We start from the raw sequence: 25,097 nt of genomic DNA on the forward strand, positions 1-25,097 counted from the left end.
GTTAGTTCATTGTGCACATTTTATTTCATGTTTGTAACTCAGGTCCACTGGCGGATCTGGAGGGGGCCCCCGGGAGCTCAGCTAGATGTAAGAGCTGCAGTCCACAGCTGGATATAACGAAGGTTTGTGGGTCTCTGTCTTTGCAGCTACAGGCGCGGGTGCATCGAGCACTGTCCAGACAGTACCAGAGCCTGCCCATCTACCACGCTGTCAAGGTGAGCTACATCTAAGCTCGTCTGCTTTCCTGGGTGTGTCTTATACCCACGTCATAAGAATGAATTTAGTGCAGTCAAACCTCATTATAGTGAAGTCGCATCTGACAGAAAAAAAGTACTTTTATTATTTCTAATAGCCATTATAAGCATGTATTTCTTACACAATAATAGCAGTGAGAAAAAATTATGGGTTTATTTCATTATATTGTGTTTGTTATATAGAGCTTTGGTTGTATGAACCGTATGAAGCCAAAAAAATCTCAAGAAGGCGTAATAGAAATAAGCCCAGGGGCACATCTACCTACTCTCCCGAAATTTCCTTTTCCTAAAGTTTACGAATTTGGGCTCGTTCTGAAATCTTACGAATGTTTTGCAAAGCTTTATGAAAAATAAATCCTGCTTGCAAAAAAATTTCACTAATCAGTATCTAACCTTGCCTTTAGAACTCTTTTGACCGTGAAAGCATAGGAGAGGAGCACTTTAGTACCTGCTTCGAGCAACTTTATTTAGACAAGCCCCTGAAGCAGGCAAAATAAGAGACATCAAAGTCGCCAAAGTTGTAGTGAGTTGCTTCTCGGTTTGTGCAGTTCCAAGTTTGCTATTGTTTGTGTTGCTTGTGTAAAATCGTTAGTATAGTGCATGTGTATCACACGAAAAGAGTGTGCTATGTGCAATCTAAAAAAAAATATTTTGTTGCTGCCCCCTCCCTCCCCGCTCTGCCCCTTTCTTGTGCAGTGTTTGCAGGATTTTTACAAATTTTAAGGTCTACAGGTTGGCATGCATGCAAGGAGCTGTGCAGACTGGGAATGTATTGGCAATGTACCACTGCATTTTTATATGCCATTCTTTTTTGCAGTATTTTCCCTGTAAGGCCAGCACTTTGGTCTGTACGGCCTCTGAGGTGAGCAGCACCTATGTGTGCCAGTGCTGCAGAATGGCCCTGGATACATGCGCTGCAAAGTTGTGGATATTGTGGATAGATAAACGAAACTATGTTTGCAAACTATTTGCAATGTGTCGCTCAGTAGTCAAGACGGCAGACAGTCCACCTTACTAACCTTGTGCCATCTTCATCGCATCGTCATAATACTTGCAGTACCGTGGCACTCTGAAAGTGAGAATAAGCTATGCTCCGTTGCATATATAGCACGCAATGCTGCAGAAGCAATCCTAGTAGTGCAGTCGTAGAAGTCTCGCCCCGTGCATCGCACAGTGAAGTTGCTTTTGATCCGCAACGCTTTCTACCAATTCACTGCACCCGACTTCCATTAATTTGATCCTTACGGGACCGACGAAATTGATCGAATTATCCGGTGGGTCGAATTAAACAAGATGCAGGGAAAAAAAACGCCAGTATACACAGCTGATTCATTTGGCACAAAATAATAATAGAAAATGCACCTTTAATAGAAAAAGGCGCACGTTACAATCGGGTAAATACCCTAATCAAACATTGTGAGTTACGATTATTGCTTGAAAATCTTCCTGGGCGGACCGTAAATAGGCGTTTTCGACAAGAGATGATGTGTGCTCAACCAATTACCGATCTCTAAGCTCTGTCGGCTCAGATGCTGCCTCTAAAGGGGTCACTGTTGGGGTCACCACAGGGGTCGGGTGCGTGTGTGCCAACTGGTCAAATTCAAATTACCCGGAAATGGCCAATTTTAGAGTCGAAATAACTCAATTTTGGGCCCATAGACCTGGACCTTCGGCCGGGATCGAATTAGCGAAAGTCTGCTGTGCCTGATATGTGACAACTATACAAATTGCGGATGTAAGCTTACGTCGAATGATATATTATTTGTGCAGCTTTGTGCATCCAGTTTGCGACACACCATCTTTGGATCGCGAGTGCATATGGTGCACTGTGGCCTGTGGTTGCAGAAATGCGTCATTGGTAAAAAAGCTCAGATCTGCGACGCCTTCCTCGTAACATTGACATCATGTTTTGCAACCCAAACGTATTAGACCTAACATCACGTTGAATTACAATGGCCTGTACCTATGTCTTTCTTTGGTGTGTGACACCACATATTTTGGCCACAAATGCGAGCAGGAAGGGAAGTCGCTCTAGCATCTTTTGCATTGCTATGCATGGAGCGGAATGAACGGTTACTGAACGGCGTACCTCTAGATTTTGTGTTTCTTACTCGCTGCTGAAAGGCAGCGCCAGCAAGGCTAGCTCCGCCTGCAGCCAATGACATCCTCCTACACAGGTTTCTTTGATTAGCCCATGTAGCTTCCTACAAAGAACATTACCAGACAGAACTGGCACTAGTGGCTATAGTAACTGCAATGACCAGTGGCTCAGCCAGCATAGTAACAAGGGTCAGTACATGCAGTTGCCTGAACTTCGTTCTTCTGGCTTCAAACAGCTTTCTGACATTGCAAATTCGGCACTTTCACCCAAGTGTTGGGCTATAAGTGCAACCTTTGGCAACGATACATATGTACGCAGAGTCTGTCTCATTGCATTCTGCGTTTAGAGAAATATGACTGCCTCGAAATTTAGGCCAATAAAGCCTAAACGCAGATGAAGGATAGCAAAAAAAGCCGCAAGACCATCTGAAGCCACAAGCCATTCCCCTGGCAGCTGAAGTTTCCTCTAGTAATTATTGTGGTAGCTATGGATTAGTCAACCTAGACTGCTTGAGACGATGCACACGCCAACGCTTATTAGCTGAAGGCAGCACCTCGGACGACCCTGAGCACTTCGGGATGTCAAATCAAAGACGCCCGCTGTGTGGAAAGCAGTTACTGACAAGTGGACGCACTATGTCTTTTTTTTTTTTTTCAGGAGCTGATCGAGGATGAGAAGCGCTATTCGGAGGAGGAGCAACGCATCGTTCAGCGCCATTGCCTCGAGGCTAGGCTCATGGGTACTGACCTCCCAGTGCCGCAGCAGAAGTCGCTGGGGCAAGCTGTAAGCCGCATCGAGAAGGAGGCGCAGACCTTCCGGTCAGTGAACACTGCCAAATGAAATCTAGTAGAAGCCAAAAATCTTGTGTGTAGGGCAACACTTTCAAAGTTTCAACTCAAGAGGCTATGACGCCAAATTTTCAAGCTTGAATTGTGCACCACACGGTAAATTGTGTGGCATCCCCCAACAGGCTGAAAAAATTTCACTGCATCCGGTGCAGTAGAAAATTTGTATTTGAATTTCTTTGTTTTATTGTGGTGTTGTAGCGACAGTGATGACCGAGACAGTAGCAAAACGGTGAGTCACAAATGGAACGGTTTATTGGGCGAACCTGTGCCCAGTAGAGCAAGTGACACTCAAAGCACAGCAATAGCGCTGAGCACAGTCGTCAGTTATCGAAATCTGATCTGTGGGTCAAACGAGTCGGTTATTTTTACGTGGCTCATCGTATATTCCAGCCTAATCGCTGGTGCTCGTGCGCGCTCTAGAATGTGTCGCACATGCAGTCGGATAAGACAACATTCTTTCGCGATAAAATCGTCGACAACATTCAAGAAAGTTCTTGTGCACGAAGGCACATGTTGCACCTTGCCATAACTTTGTAAAAGTAGTTGGGAGGTGAAAAAAAGCTACCGGGAAAAGATAAACAATGTGCATGTGTCAATATCATAGCTATACCATACAGCATCTTGCTAACATGGGTTACAAACTGATGTGCGCTCCGCGTGGTCAGTCGTATGCGGTATATACGTGGTTTCGTTTTTGCATGTGTCTCTCGGTGGTTAACCCTAAAGCCCCTCCATCCACGCGCTACCACTGCTTTCTTAAGTAGCGACAACCTTTGTTGTGCGCCGCCTTTTCCCCTCAAACCAAATCCGGTTCTGGCATTTCCAGTTTCAAAATTTCCGTTCCGGCGTTTCCGCTTCCTGGAGTTGCGCTGCGGGAATTTCCACTTTGACTGCGGTTAGATTATGTTAAGACGCCCGCGCGTGCTTAGCAGAGCTGTGGCAGTCACCATAAGAAGAATGCAAAGGGGACAAGCTATTGTATTCCGCTGAAGTATAGTTCGCGGTCGCTGTTTTCCAAATTCACAAAAAACAGCAGTGGTCTCCAAGCTTACAGGCACTACATTCCATTGTACGTTGTCTCTCGTGCCACAACCCGTCGCAGGCTGACACGAAGCAGCGAACACGACCAGATCGCTGATTACAATAGGCGGTGGTTCTTGGATGGAATCGCATTCACAGTTCAACCACAGCTGGTGCAATTAAAGCCTCTCCATCGACGCGAAAGTAAACAACGCTAAAAAACATAGCGTCACTTCCACTCGGAACAGGAAGCTGCAGCTACGTAAGTTCCGCTTGACGCTGGTAGCTAAGGGGGTTAGTGGGAGAGGAGTGTGGAGGAGGAGGGTAGGTTGGCGGTACTTAATCTGGTTGACGGTGGCGCGTGGATGGAGGGGCTTTAGTGAGGCCGAGATAGTTTCTGCAGATATTCTCTGGTTTTTTCTGCTTTTATGTGCTGCCTTTATTAGTGAAATAAATGCAGGCACAGTGCAACAATGACACCCTTGCTGCTCCCTTAGGTGCCTGAGCAAGCAGAGTCCAGCACATTGCGCACATGATTTCAGAATGTTTTAGAGCAGACATGGCGAGTGTGCAGGTGAGCGTGCAATAACATGATCAAGCGTGAGCTAGCTATGAGAAGGGGGTAGGTGAGTAGGTGAGCACGCAGCAACGTGATCAAGCATCCGCTGGGGACTATTTCCTGCTGCTTCTAAGCAGGATGGGAAAGGAGGGCCATGCTGCTCTGCTTGCTCCGGATCAGTATTGGCTACCCATGCGTCTTTTGTCATTTTTACTGCATGCGACATTACATTATGGTACATGGCATCAAACCTTCGCCTTTGACTTGGGTTTGTCGGGAGAGCGGTGCATGGGAGTGAGAGATCTTGTTCGAAATAACCATTGCATGGTTTTACAAGTTTGAATTCGTGGAGTTTTTCTCTATTCCAATACATAGGACTTTACCAGGACCAACGAAGCAGTTTGAATTATTTATGAATTCGAATTCAAGGATTTCAAGTCATTGGGATTCCTCTGTATGACGACACACACTCATTGCATGGCAACCTTGGATGTCTCGATTTCACATATAGGGGTTTATTGGCCAATTGCCTGCCCCCGAAATTCATGTACTACGTGGTTGAAAGGATGTTCCACATCTGCTGCCATGGCCGTGAGTTGCACTGGCTAATACTTCCAGTGCTATGCTCACTACACACACACATCTGCCTAAGTAACTCAGAAATTGGATGGCATAGCTCAATTGGGAGAGCATCGCATGTATCGCACAGAGGTTGCGGGTTTGAATCGTGCTGGTGGCAAGGTGTCTTTTCTTGCACTTTCCTTTTACTTTTCCTAATTGTTTCCACATACCAGTAACAAAACACTTACCGTATTTACTCGAATCTAACGCGCCCTCGATTGTAACGCGCACCCGTTTGCTGTGACCTAAAAAAAAGTCCTTTACAATACCGCGCACCTCATTCTTTATTCAGAAATACAACTTTCTCTCATTTGGGAAAAACAAGGATTTACTCCCAATGCACTAAAGTTGCGATAAATAAAGAAAAGAAATAAAGAAAAGGGGAAGCGTTGATTACAATAGCAAATTAGTAGCCCCTATACAAAAAGTAAGAATAGTAGTTTGATTGGCCCTATAAACTTTGAAACATTCGCTTACTAGCTAAATTACAGGCCATGGTGTCACGCACACACAAGCAAACATGAGCACGTCTCACTCAACGGCCGCGGAAACTCTTTATAAAAATGCTGGAGCGAGGAAGTGTGGTAGCAGGAGCAAGGGCATTGACCTTTGTATGGCCTCTCACTTCAACGCAAACTAAGGGACAAGAACACAGCGCGGTGCGCTTAGATGTGTAGACTCTTGTCTCCGTCACAGATCGCTTTCAGGATAGGGGCAGCGCGGCCGTGCCTTTCATAGCAGCCGCCGGTGCAGAAAGCCTCTCCTGTTAGCGCCAGTCCCGCACTCAAGTTTTCGGGAACTCCGAACGCCTGTGATACGGCCCGATTTCCGTCCGTCTCCGCATGCGTGATCGCTTTCCTTTTAATCGCAGGATCGTGATGAAATCAGTATGTCTTTGCAGCTGGCACTTCCAAGCTGATAGAGCAAACACAGAAAACAGGAAGACGAACGGTGTACTAACCTAGGCCAAAGGAAGCATTGCCTAACCACACGTACTGCAGCACACGGAGGAAGCTGTGGCAGCTAGGCTCGAAGCGCATAGGAGGCAGACATTTTGAAATGCCGATGGCGATATGGTAACGCAGATTTAAGTCGTACTCGATTCTAACGCGCACGCAATTTCTGGACCCGTTCTATCTGAAAAGAAGTGCGCATTAGATCAGAATAGATACGGTAATTTGCCCCATGCTTTCTTTGGCCACTGCTTCTGTTGGCCCCAAAAGGTTATTAGTTGCAAGAAACGTAGCCCCTCAGTTCCCCGATTCTTCTCATTCATCGTATAGATTGAGCAGTCCTCTGTGTTTTACACGGAATTGTTTCCGTGTTGCTTCCGTGTAACATAATTTTCACTTTCCCAATGACACATACAAAAATACTTCACTGTGTCTATGACGGAAACTGGTGATGAGGGTGCCCTGCTTGTCTCTAAGCCGATTGCCACTATCTTGCATTTAATGCACTGGTTGAGCTACTTACACTAGTTGTGCACTGATCCCAGTCTGTCTGGTGCAGGCAAAACATGCAAGCGGCCACCAACGATTTCAGGCACCAGGTCGACGGAGACCTGGTGAAGCACTTTCCTCAAGATCTGGTCAGGCGGATGGCAGCCGACAAGTGAGTGACGTTTATTTGTTCACAGTAAATCAACTAGTTCATTGCCCATTGCTTAAAGGCGGTGGTGGCGAGTACAGTTCTTTTGCAACAAAACTGTTAAGGGGAGTTCCACAACGGTTTGCACGTGGCCTGTGGCGTCGTCATCGGTATCAAAAGTCAAAGAAAAGTCGGCAACGCTACCTTCATCGAAGCCCCCAAACCACCCACATGACTGAAGCGTCGAATGAGAATGCACATTCAGACGTCAGAGCCAGTGCCAAATCATTACTGGTCGAAATATCCAGCACACGGCTGATTTATTTGGCACTATTTGCCCTGACTCTTAACATGCCCCCAAATCGAATGCGCACCCACTTTTTATGGGTTTAAATGTAGAAAACTAACATAAATATGACATTAAAGTTCCTTGTCAAAGTAGAAACCAAATGGGCACCCAATATTTCAGCAAGAAAAACTTGCTTATGTCTGCTACTTCTGTCTCTAAGCCAGTTCGGGTTTTGGTACCCTTGAGAAGGATGAGTCATGATGCCATGAAACAGTAGTTCGCTCTATTCCTGAAATCACTACAGCTGCCACATGCAAGTTCAGCCCGAAGAAAAACATGCACAGCACTCTTTTTTTAATTTTATTGTATCAGCAGCATCATCATACCTAAGCTCGCTTGCTGTGTGAATGTCCCCCGCAGGGGCGTCTGCGTGAGCAGGCGTTTGGTGTGTTGCGACACCACGGACCCGAGCACACGAGGGCTGGACCCTCCCGCGTGTAGCCGTGCGCGGCTTAGCCATGTCTGGGGAAAAGGGGATCCTGGCGGTTGAGCCGATGCTGGGTGTTTGGACCATTAAGGCCCCCCGGCGGAGGCAACACACCTCTTCGGCCTCTGCTTCACATAGACGGCACCCCCGGACTGACCCACCCGGGGGAAATCGGTAGTTGCCCTTTCCTGTCTCTCTCTCTCCCTCCAATCTTCGTCTTTCTCTTACTTTTCATCTTTCCTGTCTTCTCCTAGCTTCCGCTTACTTCCAATTTTTCCAGGCAGCAAGGGTTAACCTTGTGTGAATAGCCAACCTAGGTTATTTCATATTTGGTTATAGCGGTAATGTACAGCTGGCGTTTGCAGGCCGTGTTTCACACGCCCTGCAGCGTCGCCTTGTAGGACTCCACAGTGGGTGGCTGGCGTTACTGCCGAAATATCACATCTATTTATGGATAGCTCCTTTCCTCGACTCCCTGATCGCCCTCCGAAAAGAGGGCGCACCGATGAAGTCTTTCAGTTTTTCGGACGCCAAGTCCACAACTTCCCACGTTTCCATGTTATTCATTCTGCAAAACCAGATAAACCAGTAAGAACTATCTCACCCTTCCTTGTTTCCAAGTCATTGACCGAAGTCTTTGGTCCTGGTTATAAGGCGTCGAGGATGGCAAGCGGTGATCTTCTCTTGGAGCTCCGCGATCAAAAGCAATATGAAAAACTGTCAAAACTAGAGTCATTTGGGGAAAACCAAATAATTATAACCCCGCACCGCACGATGAACACCACCCGTGGTGTGGTCTCTGACGATGACTTGATGGAGCTCACTGAGGCTGAACTCTTGGAGGGCTTCAGTGACCAGAATGTTATCAATGTTAAACGAATTAAGATGAGGAGAGACGGAAAAGAAATCAAGACGAAACACCTGATACTCACTTTCGGCTCAAGTGTCCTTCCCGAGTCCATCGAGGCCGGTTATATCAAACTTTGTGTTCGGCCATACGTTCCCAATCCTCTCAGATGCTTTAAGTGCCAACGTTTCGGCCATAGTTCACAGAACTGTCGAGGCCGGCTGACTTGTGCCAAGTGCAGTGACAAAGAACATTCCTCCGAAACATGCCAGAACACTCCACATTGTGTCAATTGCGATGGCGAGCATGCCGCATACTCGCGGTCCTGCCCGTCCTGGAAGAGAGAAAAAGAGATTGTGACAATCAAAGTCAAAGAAAACGTATCTTTCAAGGAGGCACGGAGGCGGGTGTCATACCTGTCTAAGAGCAGCTTTGCCGATGTGGCGCGTAAGGGGGCAGCGCCACAACGGCCTCCGGCGACTGACCGACCCACACCCAGTGAGTTGGCAGTTACGCCTTCTGCCCCCGCGGCGGTTGCAGCTAGCGCTGCTCCACCAACCGAGGAGAAGGGATCGTCGACACCGAAGGTGGGCGTAGCCGAGGCTGCCTCATCTTCCCAGGTCCCTTCGAGCGCTGGCAACAGCCGGCGCAGCCAAATCCCGCAGGGTGCCCCATCGACCTCCGGGCTGGTGGGTGCAGGGGTCTTGCCCTCCAAGGCGGGGCTCCTCCTGAAAACCTCTCGCTCGCAAGAGCACGTGTCCGGCGCCTCACAAGAGGCAATGGACACAACACCTGTCCTCAAGGCGCGCCTAAGGAGCGGCGAGGCTCGCTCGAACGCTCCAGAAAGGGCAAAACTCCCGTTACAGGGCCTCGAAAGAGCTCTGTAATTTAATCACTGTAATTTCTATAATCATTACTTCTGTTTCTGTACACACAGCACCTATTAACTCCCAATATGGATACACAAATAATTCAATGGAACGTCAGAGGTCTCCTCAGAAACCTCGATGATGTGCAGGAACTTATACAAAAACACAATCCAAAAGTGCTGTGTTTACAGGAAACACACTTAAAATCTATACACACAAACTTTCTCCGAAAGTATGTTACGTTTCGCAAAGACCGCGAGGATGCTGTCGCATCATCTGGCGGTGTAGCCATTATTGCTGACAGAAGTGTAGCGTGTCAACATTTAAAGCTCCAAACGGCCCTTGAGGCAGTGGCCGTTCGAGCCGTACTTTCAAATAAACTCATAACCATCTGCTCCTTGTATATACCACCACATTATCACCTTCACAGACGAGACATAGAATCGTTAATAGATGAGCTCCCGGAGCCATATTTGATTCTTGGTGATTTTAATGCACACAGTAGTTTGTGGGGCGATTCACGCTGTGATGCGCGAGGTCGCGTGATTGAACAGTTGCTTTTTTCTTCTGGAGCATGTCTCTTGAATACAAAGGAGCCTACATATTTTAACCTGGCTAACAAGTCATATTCTGCCATAGATCTTAGCATTTTATCGCCGACACTTTTACCTTATTTTAAATGGAGTGTGCTTAACAACCCGTATGGAAGTGACCACTTTCCAATAATCATAAGTACGATGGAACAAGATCAACTTCTCCCCCAGGTCCCCCGGTGGAAGGTTGAATCAGCCGATTGGGAACGGTACCGAGCTCTTACTAACATGACGTGGACTGAGATGTTCGGTATAAGCATAGATGATGCTGTCAGATATTTTACAGCTTTTATACTTGATGCCGCCTCTAAGTGCATTACTCAAACGAGCGGCACTGGTTCTAAGCGGCGTGTTCCCTGGTGGAACGATGCATGTAGGCAAGCGCGGAGGATCCAGAACAAAGCATGGGCGCTGCTTCGCGATTCGCCAACAGCAGAAAACCTGGAAAACTTTAAGCATGTCAAATCCCAGGCAAGGAGAACGCGCCGACAAGCAAGACGAGAGAGCTGGGCAAAGTTTATATCAAGCATCAACTCGTATACAGATGAGAGAAAAGTCTGGAATAGAGTGAAGAAAGTAAATGGGCAACAAACGTATTCCTTACCTCTAGTAAATAGCCACGGAGAAAGCCTTGAAGACCAAGCCAACCTTCTCGGTGCACATTTTGAATACATATCGAGCTCTTCACACTACTCCGAAACCTTCTTAAAGTACAAAACACAAATAGAACAGCAAAAATTAGAAAGAAAATCTGCTAAAAGTGCGACGTACAACGATCCATTCTGTATAGCAGAACTGCAGGCAGCACTGAACTGTTGTAATACATCCGCCCCAGGTTCAGACCGCGTAATATATGAGATGTTAAAACAACTACCATCCGAAACACAGAAAACCCTTCTTTACCTATACAACGTGATATGGTCTTCCGGCGAGATCCCCTCTGTTTGGAAGGAGGCTATTGTAATTCCAATTCTGAAGCACGGGAAGGATCCTTCCTCTGTATCAAGTTACCGACCTATAGCGCTAACAAATTGCCTCTGCAAAGTATTCGAAAAAATGATTAACTGTCGTCTACTACATATCCTCGAATCAAATAAATTCCTCGACCCATACCAGTGCAGGTTTCGCGAGGGTCGAGCCACCAGTGATCATCTCATACGTATTGAGGCACGTATCCGTGAAGCTTTTGTCCATAAGCAGTTTTTCTTATCTGTATTCCTTGATATGGAGAAAGCTTATGATACTACGTGGCGGTTCGGGATATTGAGAGACCTCTCACACTTCGGTATACACGGAAATATGTTCAATGTTATCGAAAGCTATCTGTCAAATCGGACATTCCGTGTTCGAGTGGGCAATGTTTTGTCACGGAAATTTGTACAGGAAACAGGAGTGCCACAGGGCGGTGTGCTCAGCTGCACGCTCTTTATAGTAAAAATGAATTCTCTTCGTCTACACATACCACGTAACATCTTCTATTCAACATATGTTGACGATGTGCAGATTGGTTTTCAATCAAGTTCTCTTGCAATCTGTGAACGACAGATCCAGCTTGGCCTTAACAAGGTCTCCAAATGGGCTGATGAGAACGGGTTCAGACTGAACCCACAAAAAAGCACATGTGTCGTTTTCTCGAGGAAAAGAGGCCTGCACGCTGATCCTGAAATTGTATTGCATGGTGAGCGTCTGCCTGTAAACAAGGAACATAAATTTTTAGGCATAATTTTAGACGCGAAACTAACCTTTGTACAGCACATAAAATATCTTAAAAACAAGTGCATGAAAACAATAAATATCTTAAAGGTTCTCTCACGCACAACCTGGGGCAGTGATAGAAAATGTCTCATGAACTTGTACAAAAGCCTCATACGCACACGACTAGACTATGGAGCCATAGTTTACCAGTCTGCTACTCCAACTGCTCTAAAGATGCTAGACCCTGTCCACCACTTAGGAATTCGCCTGTCCACAGGTGCCTTTAGAACAAGCCCAGTGGAAAGTCTGTACGTTGAATCGGAAGAATGGTCACTTCAACTGCAGAGAACATACTCGTCTTTCATGTATTTTCTTAGAGTTAACGGAAACAGTCAGCACCCTGCGTATTACACCATAAACGATTTGTCCAGTTGTCAACTTTTTCGAAACCGGCCCACAGTGGCAAAGCCTTTCTCACTCCGTGTCCGAGACATAGCTGAAGAAACAAGGGTTCCCCTGCTTGAATACCACCTTATGTCCCCAGCTATACGGCCCCCACCGTGGCAGTGGCAACCAATAGAGTGTGATACATCCTTCATAACTGTTACAAAGCGCACTCCTCTCGCGCATATACGAATGTACTTCCTGGAATTACAACACAAATACTCCTGTCCTGAATTCTTCACAGACGCATCAAAGTGTAATTCTGGCGTATCTTACGCAGCAGTCGGTCCATCCTTTTCGGATACCGGTGTTCTGCACACGAGCGCAAGTATCTTTACAGCAGAGGCCTACGCCATTTTGGCTGCCGTTAAACACATTAAAGAATTGAATATCCCAAAGGCAGTTATATATACAGACTCTTTGAGCGTCGTAAACGCATTGAAAACTGTGAAGAAATATCAAAATCCTATAATTGTATCTCTCTATTCAGCATTATGCACCACCTATGCGTCCAGGCAGCATATCGTAGTATGCTGGGTGCCGGGGCACCGCGAGATTGAAGGAAACGTGTTGGCTGACCAGCTAGCCACATCCGTCCACGCGAACGCTGATGACACTTCCACGACTGTCCCTGTAATGGACCTTAAGCCCTCCATAAGGAAAACGCTCAGGGCTTTCTGGCAGCGGTTGTGGGATAAAGAAACAGAAAATAAACTGCATGTCATCAAGCCATATCTTGGCAACTGGCCGCCGGTATCCAAGAACCGCCGCACGGAAGTAATACTTTGCAGACTTAGAATAGGACACACACGCATACCTCTTGTCAGGTGGTGATCCACCCATGTGTGATAAGTGTGGCGAGCCACTTACCGTGCTTCACATCCTGATGCAATGCAGAGAATTAGATGCAAATAGAAAAAAGCATTTTCCATTACCTCACCGGCAACAAACTCCACTTCATCCCCAAATGATTATAGGTATGGAACCTCTCTTTAAACATCAATCACTGTTTCAATTTTTAAAAGCTGTACATAGTTTTCATATTATAGCCCCAGGAAACCCGTAGCACAGCCTCTTAACAGAGGTTTCTGCTGCGGTAGCTGCATTGAAAGAAAGCACCTGCCTCCCAGCCTTCGGGCTCAAAGGCTTTAAGGAGACATATGTGCTATTTCCATATTCATGCATTTTAGCCCCATGATCACTTATCACTCCTACTATACCCAGAGACCACTCCACGTATCACTGTCATAATTTTATACCTATATATCATTTTATGCTTCTACGATAGCGATTAATTTTAGGCCACTTTACAGCCATGCTACACCCCATCATCTTGACTCACCAATCAGCGCTTAACACATCATTACCAGTCATGGCGCTCTTTGGCCACACCTGGCCCTTGCGCCACTAAACAACACACATCCATCCATCCATGTGAATGTCAGCTGACTTTGCTCTTTGTTATGACGTTACGACAATGTCGATGATGACTGGTTCGTAATTTCAACACCAACTTAATTACTAATCGAATTGAGGTACAGGCACACATTGATGGAACGAACACGGATATAATGAATTATCAGATGTCACAAGATAAATCCAAGGTGTTTCCAGCCATGTTAGTATGTAACGAATAGTATATGCTTATAATGAATATCAGACATACTAGCGGAGGTATATTCATATTGCGTGCAACTTTGCTGTAACAGTGATGTTTTACTGGTATCCTAGAAGTGTTTTCTAACCTGTGTACTAGCACTAGCTAAGTATCGTTCTTCTGTGAGCAGGAAGCCTGTGGTAGAGTTTCTTACAGCTTTGAGAATGTGTAGATGCTCCTCTAACTGCTGTTGCATGTCACGTCAGCGGCATGTCCGATTCTTGTCAACAGGGTTCATTTAGATAACTTGTAGGGGTGTGTGAATAGTCATTTTCTTGAGCGAGGCGAATACGAATTGAATATCGCCAGCAGCAAATCGAATTGACTATTGAATGCCTTGCGAAAACATCTCAAATAATGAATTTCGGTTGTCACTGTAGATTTTCACATCCTAGTGTGTTCGCAACGTTAGCAAATCCCTTGTGATTACATGGCAAGCTATGAAAAGCACAGGTGGAGCATTCGGAGCAGGCAACCACTGCCCACCCGTAACCTCTCGTGTTTTACATCTGCTATGGCCGCCGGGACAAAATTTATCGCACGGTTGGCGACATGAAGTATTAGAAAACTCTTTTGAAAAACATTCACATTTACAAATAGTGACTATTCGATTCAAAGGCCCAATCTGAACAGGGCAATTATTAGAAAGTTTAGAATACATGTATTCACACACCCCTGTGGAGAAAACGAGTGGCAAAGTGTGGCCGCACTTTGCAGGAGTCAACCGTCTCGAGGTCCCTGGCTCGCGACCTTGGAGGAAGAGACGTACCAGGGATTCATGCAGCACTGTGGCAATCGGCTGCAGCGGTGGAACCTCTGGCAGGCGTACCACGCGAGGGCCACCTCAATCAAGCGCAGCAACAGCCTCCCCATCGAGGAGATCCGCTCCCAGAGGCAGATGCAGGCCCAGGTGCTTGGGTACCCACATTTCGCCGCCCTCTCCATGGAGACCAAGATGGCGGGCTCCACGGAGCGAGTGAATGCCTTCATTGACAGGTTGGCATCACTGGCGTGTGCAGCACTACTTGACGAATCGTTTTTGGGCCTTGCGCTGGCAGATTTCTCACTCCCCACAAGTTTTGTGTTTTACTCAGACAACAATCATTATGAAAGCTCCTTACTACAAGCAATTTATTCAGAATAACAAAGGTTTGAAAAATTGCCGCCCAGAAGCCTATTCTTCTAATGGGAAGGTGAAAGGCAGAAACGCTTGTGTGCGTAGATTTAGGTGCACGTCAAACAACCCCAGGTAGTCAAAATTAATCTGGAGTTCCCTCGTAATCTAGGTCGTGGCTCTGGCACGTAAAATTCCAGAATATAAATCATTATATCTGGCCAGCAAGCGGTGACATAGTGTGTTTTGACGGTCTCTGCTCGAGTCTAGTCAATTTTTTCAATGGTAATGATAGACTGTATTTTATTCTGAAAGAGCCAAAAACAGAACTTGGCAAGTTTGGGTAGCGTTTACTGCACCATGATAACCTAAATACAAGATAACATGACGTCACTTTGATTGCAGAGTGACGTCAAAAAATTACAGGTTGGTCTTCATTTTCTGTTCTATTAAATGTAGTGCTCCTCTTCAGTGACCCTTAAGCCGTGCGAATCAATCAATATCTCTCTCTCTCCCCCAGCTTAGCGGAGCAGGTGCGGCCAAAAGCGGAGAAAGAGCTCGAGACGCTCGCGGGTTTCTGTCAGGAGCGGGGATTTCGAGACCAGCTGCAGCTGTGGGACGTGCCCTACTGGCGACGAAAGCAGCGCCAAGCCCTGCTGGCCAGGTGGGAACTGGTTTAACCTGGTGTCACTGTGCAGCTTTAGAACAGCACCTGTAACCACTCCTCGGATGTCGTAAACCGAGAGTTTTCGAAATGGTGCAGAATTTTTCGCAGAACCCACGCACGAGCTCCTGCATAACTTTCTACATTGATGCAACCAGTGTGTTTCTCAGAGTTGTCCTATTATTGCCCTATCTTAGCGTGTCTTCATTTCAAAGCTTCCGGCTCATTTGAGAGCATTCACGGTGCTGGACACACGTCATCGAGAAACTTCTGCATTACGTATAGTAGCAGAGAGCTGCTTCAGTTCCGAGTCATTCACAGCTACTGTGCTTGTCACAGTCTTCACCACCGAGCAGGTCCCAGTTTTTTCGTATGCAAGTTCGCCCAGTAAAAGCGTTTTACTGTGTGTTTTCCTTTTTACCCAGTGAACTGTTTTTCTGTCACCTCGTTCGTACACTGCATGACAAACTGTAGCTTGCTTTTGGATGCGTGTTTTACACTTGGAATTCTTACACAGCTGACTGTGGTGCACGCAGGTACGACGAAGCAGCGGTGCGGGAGTACTTCCCACTGCCAGCTGTGCTAGAGAGCCTCTGGCAGGTGCTGCACGATCTGCTAGGCATTACTGTCAGGGAGTCGTCGCAGTTGGCAGCCAAGGCCTGGCACTCTGACGTGCGTGCTTATGAAATCCTGCATCCATCAGGTAGGTGTGATGTGCAAATGCTGGTACTAGTGTGCAAATGTTGCCTCCGGGTGTATGAAATCCTGCATCCATCAGGTAGGTGTGATGTGCGAATGCTGGTAGTAGTGTGCAAATGTTGCCTCCGGGTGTATGAAATCCTGCATCCATCAGGTTGGTGTGTGTGCAAATGCTGGTACTAGTGTGCAAATGTTGCCTCCGGGTGTATGAAATCCTGCATCCATCAGGTTGGTGTGATGTGCAAATGCTGGTACTAGTGTGCAAATGTTGCCTCCGGGTGTATGAAATCCTGCATCCATCAGGTAGGTGTGATGTGCAAATGCTGGTAGTAGTGTGCAAATGTTGCCTCCGGGTGTATGAAATCCTGCATCCATCAGGTTGGTGTGTGTGCAAATGCTGGTACTAGTGTGCAAATGTTGCCTCCGGGTGTATGAAATCCTGCATCCATCAGGTTGGTGTGATGTGCAAATGCTGGTACTAGTGTGCAAATGTTGCCTCCGGGTGTATGAAATCCTGCATCCATCAGGTAGGTGTGATGTGCAAATGCTGGTAGTAGTGTGCAAATGTTGCCTCCGGGTGTATGAAATCCTGCATCCATCAGGTTGGTGTGATGTGCAAATGCTGGTACTAGTGTACAAATGTTGCCTCCGGGTGTGGCTTCATGGCAGCACATTCTTGTGTGGTTCCATTGAATCCTTGGGGTTATTTTTTCTTTACCTACGCTGGCTACACAAGTGCAGCTGGTGTAGGAAGTCAGCATTTTTTAAAATTGGTGTAAGCTAAGTGTAGCTACGCCAACTTTCACGAAGCCATTTTACAGCGTGAGCTGTCGCATTTGATATTTGTTATAAGCATATATATTTGTTGCACGCTGATATCAGTGAGAATGCTTTAGACTTACTTCATTATATCCATGTTCGTTATATTGAGGTTTGAGTATATTTGAGTCATCATATATACTTGTGTAATGAACACACTTTTTTCCCCAAAAACACAAAAGCAAAGTTGGGGGTGCATTTATTATGCGAGTGCATCCATTACACGAGTATACCTATATACAGTATCTCACCGCCCTACTGTACTGCCACTTCAGGCAATGTAGGTTCCTGCATAAATAATTTTTCTAACTTGGCTGTGTTCTTTCAGGTGAGGTAGCTGGCAGCTTCTTCCTGGATCCTTATGCAAGGGCAGGCAAGCACAGAGGCAGCTGGACAGAGCCAGCCAGGGGTGAGTGGAGTTTGGCACATTCAGCGAGCGTTCTGCTGCCCTTACCGTGGGTGCTTGTTCGCATTCATGTGGTACGACACCTGCCGTGTTATCATTCGTGAGTGCAGTGCTTACTGTGTTATGCACGTCAACTGTTTTTGTAGGGGCATTGTACTAGTTTCTTTAACGAAACCTATCTTTGCACTTGCCGCCTGATTGTTGTGTAATGACAGAGAAGGTTTAACACAAAAATCTCGGCCAACTGTGCCTGCCTGCAATCTTCTCCTGAACGTAGGCAGCATTGTCATTGCGTGGAGAGACAAGGAATCCTGGCAGGATACACGGCAACCACTGCAGGCAGCAACATGAACCTGGTTACTATTATTTCAGGAAAACATGCATAAGCGCACAAGCGTGTGAGAAGGATAGAAATACTTTCCTGAAAGGAACATCACGCCCACTCACATGAAGAGGTTCTGAAACACTTTTTATTGAAGTCGAGAAATGCATTTGAAGCTGAAGTAGGCTATTTCAGAAATGCATTGCAGCAAAATGTACCTCAGTGCATTCAGTCAAAGTGGAGTCAAAGATTGCCTTTCATCCCCTTTGCGGTGCTCCCGCTCCTTCTTCAATGCCTCGCACTGCGAAGGCTACGGTGGAGCAAAGCGACGGCCACAACGCTCTGCTTACTGAACGCCACCGTGGCAGGCAGTTCAAATTTGATTTTGCATGTTCACATAGGCGCTACTGCTTCCGATTTTGGCACCTACGACGCGCCAAAACTCACAGGCTTGAGTAGGTGCAACAGAAACGAGAGTCAAATCCCATAGCGGAAGACACATCATGGAGAAATGTTGCTGCGTACCAAAACTGTACCCTAAAGAGTGTAAAACATGAAACAAGAAACTACACTAAATATGCTACACACTTTGAGGTTTATCTTGTTCTACAACAATAATCATCAATCTCGTGTGCACTGTCTTTATTTAACACTGTGTGCTCTCGACTTGCCTGTCTGCGGCATTCTTAGATGCGAGTGCCGTTCCTGACTGGAAACTACCAAGTGCGCTGCATCATTGAAGACGTAAGATGCACCAAGTTAAAGGATTATTGTTGTGGGAAAAGATAAAGCCCGAAAAGTAAACTTTTTAAAGTATGCCTCAAAAGGTGTAAAGTGCAGTTTCGACGCACTGGACATTCCTTTTGACACCTCTGTGCAGGATATAGTAGAGCCCTGGTTAGCAGCAATGTAAAAAAAGAAAAAGCTTACACCCCTTGGGGCACATCTTGTTCCCAAAGAATAATCATGACCTGTCTTGCTTGTGTCTCCTTTTTTGAAAGGTATGCACTCTTTACTTTCCTGTCTAGAATACTATGTCACACTGATAACATGCACGTCATTCAGAATCTGGAATTACGGGGCATGCAGCATTAAAGAATGGAAAGGCATGCAAGATAGACAACGATTATTGTTTGGGGGCAAGATAAGCCCCGAAAGGTGCAAACTTTTCTTACAGTAAGCCTGCCACTTACATTTCTCACACTCATTTGATGCCTCTGCATCGCAGCACCCTTTCTGGTCAGCCTGCCACTAACACCTCCGACACCTCCTTGACACCTCTGCAGGGCGCAGCACCTTGCTGAACAGCCCGCCAGTGACACCCGTGACACTTCCTTGACATCTCTGTTGCAGGGCGCAGCGTCCTGTTGGGCAGCCTACCAGTGGCCAGCGTGGTGCTCAGTGTACCGGGACCGCCTGTGGCGGGCCTGTCGTACGGGGAGCTGGGCCTCTTGGTTGGCCAGGTGGGCCATGTGTTGCAGCAATGCCTGAGTCGGTCGGTGCACAGCCATCTGTCGGGCAACCGGGGCCTCGAGTGGGACCGGGTGCAGGTGTGCAGCAACGTGTTGCGCCTGTTGCTGCTGGGGCAGCATCAGTTCACCACGCGCCTTGCCGGCCAGCCTCTGTCCACCGAGATGCACGATGCTCTGAAGGCAGGTGCGGCACTCGAGCTACTGCAGCTGCTACACTAGGGAATTGTGTTTTTTGCGCTGAGGCACGAGGAAGGAAGAGTGCTGTAAATGTGGATGCTAAGCTAATCGCCTGGTTTGGCTCCAGTGCCGTGGCGTAATACGAACACTTTGATCAGTGGTTCCCAAGCTTTTGTCTGTGACAGACCACTTAACCACTTCACCGGACCACTTAACCAAGCGGCAGGTCATGCAGGAATTTGTTTAGGCTTTTTCTCTCCTTCTTCTCTTTTGTGCATAAAACATTTTTGTGCCAGGATTACATTTTAGGTCCTTTGTACAGTAGAACCTCATTGATACAATCCCGTTGCATACGATTTCCCGGCGCTAACGTTCACGATCGAGAACACAGAAAATTACCCACAACAGTTACACTTGTTTATTACCAGTTTATATGGTCCTGGAAAACGCAGTCTTTCGACAGCAACATTGTGTACATTGCCTAACTATGATTGTATGATACCTTTTCTGGACACTAGATCCTGTGTGAACAAGAAAAGCCATAAGTCGCACACAATCGGGAGCAGTAGGCACTAGGCGTGTGCGAATATTGGAAAATTTTTAATATTATCGAATATCACATTTTTAATGTTCGTATTTGTTTCGAAAACTAACTATTTGAATATTTTTGAATATTGTTTGGATACAAATATTCGAAATAAATCGAATATACTGTTGGCTGTGCGGGAGCCCACGTGGTTCTTAGCATTTATATTTCTATCTGATCTAAAAAAGCGTGTGTGATTTTGTGCTGAATTTTGCTATAATTTCATGCTGGACTTTTAAGATTTGCAGGAACGCCAGCGTCTCGGTAGCAAGGGGCACAGTTTCGTGAAAGAGGGTGCACTCCTTTTTGCAGGTTCCACCCCCATTCCTGAGCTTATTGCTTGACAGCAAATGCGATGAGTGACAGCTGGTACAGGGTGAAATGCCTCTAGGTTTATGGGAAATTGATGCAGTATAATAAGGCACAGGTTGGTGAGAACACACAACTAGTGGAAATAACTCAACCTTCCAACTGGACAATCTTTTGGTATGACGGCCTACCAGCTTAATTTTTTTTTACCGATGACAATGTAATTGCAATGTTTCAACACGTTAGCATACACCAACTTGCCAATCAATGTATGTACATATCATTATTCGAAATTCGATGTTCAGTGTTCGTATTCGATTCATATCTGAAAATTTTGATATTCGCACACCCCTAGTAAGCACCCACTATGGCAGCTTCCCCGCAGTACTCGTCCGCCCATGCCACCCCAAAATGCCAGCTCGCGCTCAGTTTCCTCTATCGGACCAAACTAATCTCCTTGTGGGTCGTCGCACATTGCATTCACAGCTATCTCTGCCTACCGCCTATTTCGCCTATTTCTTTCACAGTGCTCATGACGCAGTGCCGTTGGAAGCATACATACCGCATGCTTGCAATAGGCAATAGCCCAAATGCACTGCCATTCCCTGCTACAGGCGACGCTAAGTGAGTGTCGCGCTTCACTCTGGTGGCATTGTGTTCCGGAGTCAACCACCCTCTTGATTTCATTTCGATTTCTAGTCGCCACCTCAAAACACTATGCAAGAGGAAAACAACACATCTCAGAGTGCTCGAACCCCACCAGCTCGACGCGCGTCGGTGTGTCGTGACGCAATGATTCTCACTGAGTCGGCAAGTAAAAACTTCCAGCCAGATTGTCCCCCCCGAAGATGCTGCTGACCCAGGCTGAATTCGAGGAGCGCTAACATAATCTTGCGGAAGCCGCAAAAACGACAATGTGCGTCCCAGGACATTCGAGTCCAAGAACGTCTCGAGACGTTCGGGACCAGCTCGGTGCATGTCAGCACTTCATGCTGTAACAATTCGCAAAATGCTTCGCATTATGTGGATGTCAGCTACAGTCAAGTACACCAAGTTCTTTTGTGAATTTGGATTGCAAGTTTTCCCGGTTAGTATGTTCTCTTATAATGTTTTTTTTTCTTCCCAAAACGTATCAGTAAGGTTCTACTGTACATCATCCACGACCTGCTAACAGTGAATGAAAAAGGGCTTAAAGAAGAAATAAATACAGAGAACCACCAGAAAACCACCGGAAAACCTCATGTTGGGATCAGTGGAGGACAGTGCAAGTTTGAATTAGTGTCAGCAGCCCAGTTTCTCATTTTTTGATTTCGTCAGAAACAAGCACAACACTTGTCAGTGTTGAGAACGCAGTTTCCTGTGAACGGGTCATTGCAGACGCAATGGCAAACTTCTGTCACAAATCTGTCGCGCCAGACCCACTGCTTTCAGCTATCAGATTTTAGTACGCCAAGTATTCTAGATGAAAAAATAGCGCTTCACTCTTTGTCGCAATGGAAGCCATCGCACAAAGACCGCAGAAGTGACACCGGTGATACTAGGACTTTCGGTTGGCTCTGTGTCTCGACGGCGGAGCGATATCCACTATGGAGCAAGTTTGTCTGCCGCAACTCTCGGAAAAGACGGGCTCACTCTGATTCGGCCGCGGTAAAATAATTATTCAGCTGTGGAGCAAGAAAGTGTGCTAGTGGTTGACAAGTGGAATTTGTCTCAAGTTGTCCAGCGAAATGCGTAATGCTCCGATTTCCGTGCCTCTTTGCTCTCCGCATGGCTTCCTTGGCTTTGGCAGCTGACAGGCACATGGTGGCGTGGGACCTCTGCTGGCAGCTGTACTACTCCAAGTTGGACCTTGAACTGCACTCTCGGTGAGTGCAGTCCACTGCAGTCCGATTCAATATTGACTCAATAGAATGCAGCTCCATCATGGATATTTTCTTTAAATGCGAAAGCATTATATGCCCCATTATGTGAAAAACCGTCAGCATAGTCGGTGTGACTGAAAGATGGTACCAAAATGGCCGACAGTGCAAAGAGCAAAAAGGTTAACTGTATTTCACGTTGTGTATTTAATTCCATCGTGCAACGAATTCAGTGTTCAGTGGATTTGCTTGGGCAGCTCATAGTGTACATGTGCATATGTAGGAGCTACTTGTGGTGATAAATAAACATTTACTACAACGAAGTCAAAATTAGAGCTTAAATTACTTCACTATGAATGTTGTCCACCCTCGTGGTTAGAATTTCCTGCCTGTAAGGTGTACACTACCACCAGATAAGGTGAATTTGACCGCCGATTAAGCAAAGTTACGCACTAAGATATGTCTCCTCTGCCAAGCATCGATAATGCGGACTGCTTGCAAGGAGCCAAATTCTTTTCATCACTAGACTTAAGGAATGATCATTGGCAGGTCCCTATGGCGCCATCCGATCGCCCGAAACTGCCTTTGTGACTCCCAATGGGCTGTACGAATTCAGTGTTATGCACTTTGGCCTCTGTAGTGCCCCAGCAACATTCGGAAGGATGACTGACAGTGTTTTGCATTGGTTGGAAATGGAAGACACACCTGCGCTACGTGGAGGACGTCATCGTTTTCTCCCCTAATTTCGGCAGTCACCTTCATCATCTTCTCTCAACAGTTCCTGACTCTCTTCCCCACTACACCATTAGTTTGATGTAACACGCTGCCAGTTACCGCAGTGTTCAAAGATCCAGGCCGACATTTTCTCAGATGAAGCCATTGGCTCATGCGTTCGCACTGGCTCGTTTGCTGGCTCCAGGAATGAAGAAGACTGAAGGAGTGCCCCTCCTGATGTAAATGTTTGTTCGTGCGACTCGCAGGCGTGACTTCTGGCGGGACCTGAGCCAAAGCCTGTGGGAGCAGTTCTTGCCAGTGGCGAACGATACGGTTGCCCAGGGACGCCTCTGCTCGATGGACAGTTTCCTCACAGCTCCAGCCGCCCAGTTCTGCCCCCTGTGGGCTCAGGTTAGTTTTTGTTTTGGTTTCATGCACAAAGTAACAGCATCGAGCCTGCAGTCCCAAGAAACTTCTGGTCACACACCTTATCGGTCTACTGTGTCGTAACAAAAAGCATGTTTTTAAGCTGTTTCGATGTGCAGAAAGTCTCTCTTTGCGTTTTCTTGTAAAAGAAGGCTGCATTATGCCTGAAGAATAACACGTATAATTTTTCATACAACCTACACAACCTTGACTTGTAATATTGTAATTACGGACAGGGTAAAAGCATGTAATATCTGTAGGCTTCCAGTTTGACACACTCCTGCTGCTCGCCCTTGTATTTATTTTGCCCCCCAAAACTTGTCAGGCTATTTCAGTGTGCAAAACCGGAAGATGTCCAGGGCCTGTATTTGTAAAGAGCAAAAAGGTCTACAGACAGATGCATACGACTAGCAGTAGCAGAGCATGTTGTGTGCATTCCGCGATGTTCATCTTTGGCGAACATTGCAGCTCTATGCACTGCAGAGAAGCCAGAAATTAAAAACAAAATAACATTCTGGTGCTTCTCTTCAGAATTTCCTTGTCCTTCCGTTGCACATTGTGATGCCAGCAGAATCTCACGCTTGACATCACGAAGGCAAAAGTTGTCGATTGGTGAAACGACAGGAGCGCCAACATAAAGAGTGCAGCTGCACGTTCCGAGAAGGGAGCGGGGCTCGTTCATTGTGCTCTGCTGATCCTTCCGTGAAGCTTCCAGTTGTTGTCCTGTGGAGGACGATGGACAATGAAAGAGCTCGTCTTTTCGTTCACTATTCTGGTTGGCCAACATGGCGGAGAGGGCGCATGTGGGGAGGGGAGCGTAGCAAAGGTGAGCAGGAAACCAGTGGCCATATAGCCGTTCAAATGCCTGTGACTTCATTGTTATGGCATTGTTTCAAAAAAGTGTTTGCGTCTGCATGTTCTCTGTAGACACAGTTGCCGGTTTATAACATGTTCTCGAGCTCCGGATGTTTAGGGGCTCTTTAATGGCACATCCACAGGTTACCATTCCAGCTCGGAATGGAATTCCAGCTCGGAATGCCAGCTCACCTTTGAGCTGGCTGTGCAGCCGAGACCCGATAGAATTCTGACCACATGGCTCCTCTGATTGCTCTGGTAGTCGCAGAATGTCTGGCTCAGGTGTGCTTTTTTTTGTCGCCTGAGCCAGGTAATCTAGCAATTTTAATCGAGTTTGCCTTTTCGCATTATATCAGTGATCTGAGTAGCCCTCCGCCAATGTTATCACCAGGACTGGCCGTTCTTGAACAGTGGATAAGAAAGAAACAGATTTGAGTAGAAGGAATCTTTGTGTCATAATTGCTCTGGGTTGTTACGAACAGTCCCTGCTGTGTGCCCGTCTTGTCACTTATGTTGAAGCCGCTCAGTAACACCTGTGTTGAAAATCTGATGCTGCAGATGATAGCTGCGGATGTGCTGGGGGCATTCCAGAAAGCCGAGACCTCATCCGACATCAGCAGCGTAGGAAAACGGTAAGTCTGCTTGGTGTGGCCACAACGGTCTCACACCTTTAGCATCGAATGGTGCATCTTGAAACAGTGGCAAGACACACGCTTGGCCTTTGCCTCAAGCTGCATTGTTCGACACTAAGGAAGCTGAACCAGCAGCAACTTTAGCATTGCTTATAGTAACAGCTCTCAC

General features: G+C 46.6%; 1 protein-coding gene across 1 annotated transcript in view; it reads left to right on the forward strand.

Annotated features, from left to right (window-relative positions):
* LOC126529031 (uncharacterized) overlaps window positions 1-25,097 on the forward strand; it is a 28,136-nt gene that overhangs the window by 2,564 nt on the left and 475 nt on the right. Inside the window, exons 4-14 of the mRNA XM_050176636.3 lie at window positions 147-215; window positions 3,013-3,173; window positions 6,916-7,017; window positions 14,592-14,870; window positions 15,509-15,652; window positions 16,189-16,355; window positions 17,499-17,579; window positions 19,252-19,554; window positions 22,232-22,307; window positions 23,282-23,426; window positions 24,855-24,928. Of these exons, the coding sequence (XP_050032593.2) occupies window positions 147-215; window positions 3,013-3,173; window positions 6,916-7,017; window positions 14,592-14,870; window positions 15,509-15,652; window positions 16,189-16,355; window positions 17,499-17,579; window positions 19,252-19,554; window positions 22,232-22,307; window positions 23,282-23,426; window positions 24,855-24,928 (1,601 nt within the window). The remainder of the gene's footprint in view (window positions 1-146; window positions 216-3,012; window positions 3,174-6,915; window positions 7,018-14,591; window positions 14,871-15,508; window positions 15,653-16,188; window positions 16,356-17,498; window positions 17,580-19,251; window positions 19,555-22,231; window positions 22,308-23,281; window positions 23,427-24,854; window positions 24,929-25,097) is intronic.

The sequence above is a fragment of the Dermacentor andersoni genome, chromosome 8, assembly GCF_023375885.2.
Source record: "Dermacentor andersoni chromosome 8, qqDerAnde1_hic_scaffold, whole genome shotgun sequence".
NCBI classification, from domain to species: Eukaryota; Metazoa; Arthropoda; class Arachnida; order Ixodida; family Ixodidae; genus Dermacentor; species Dermacentor andersoni.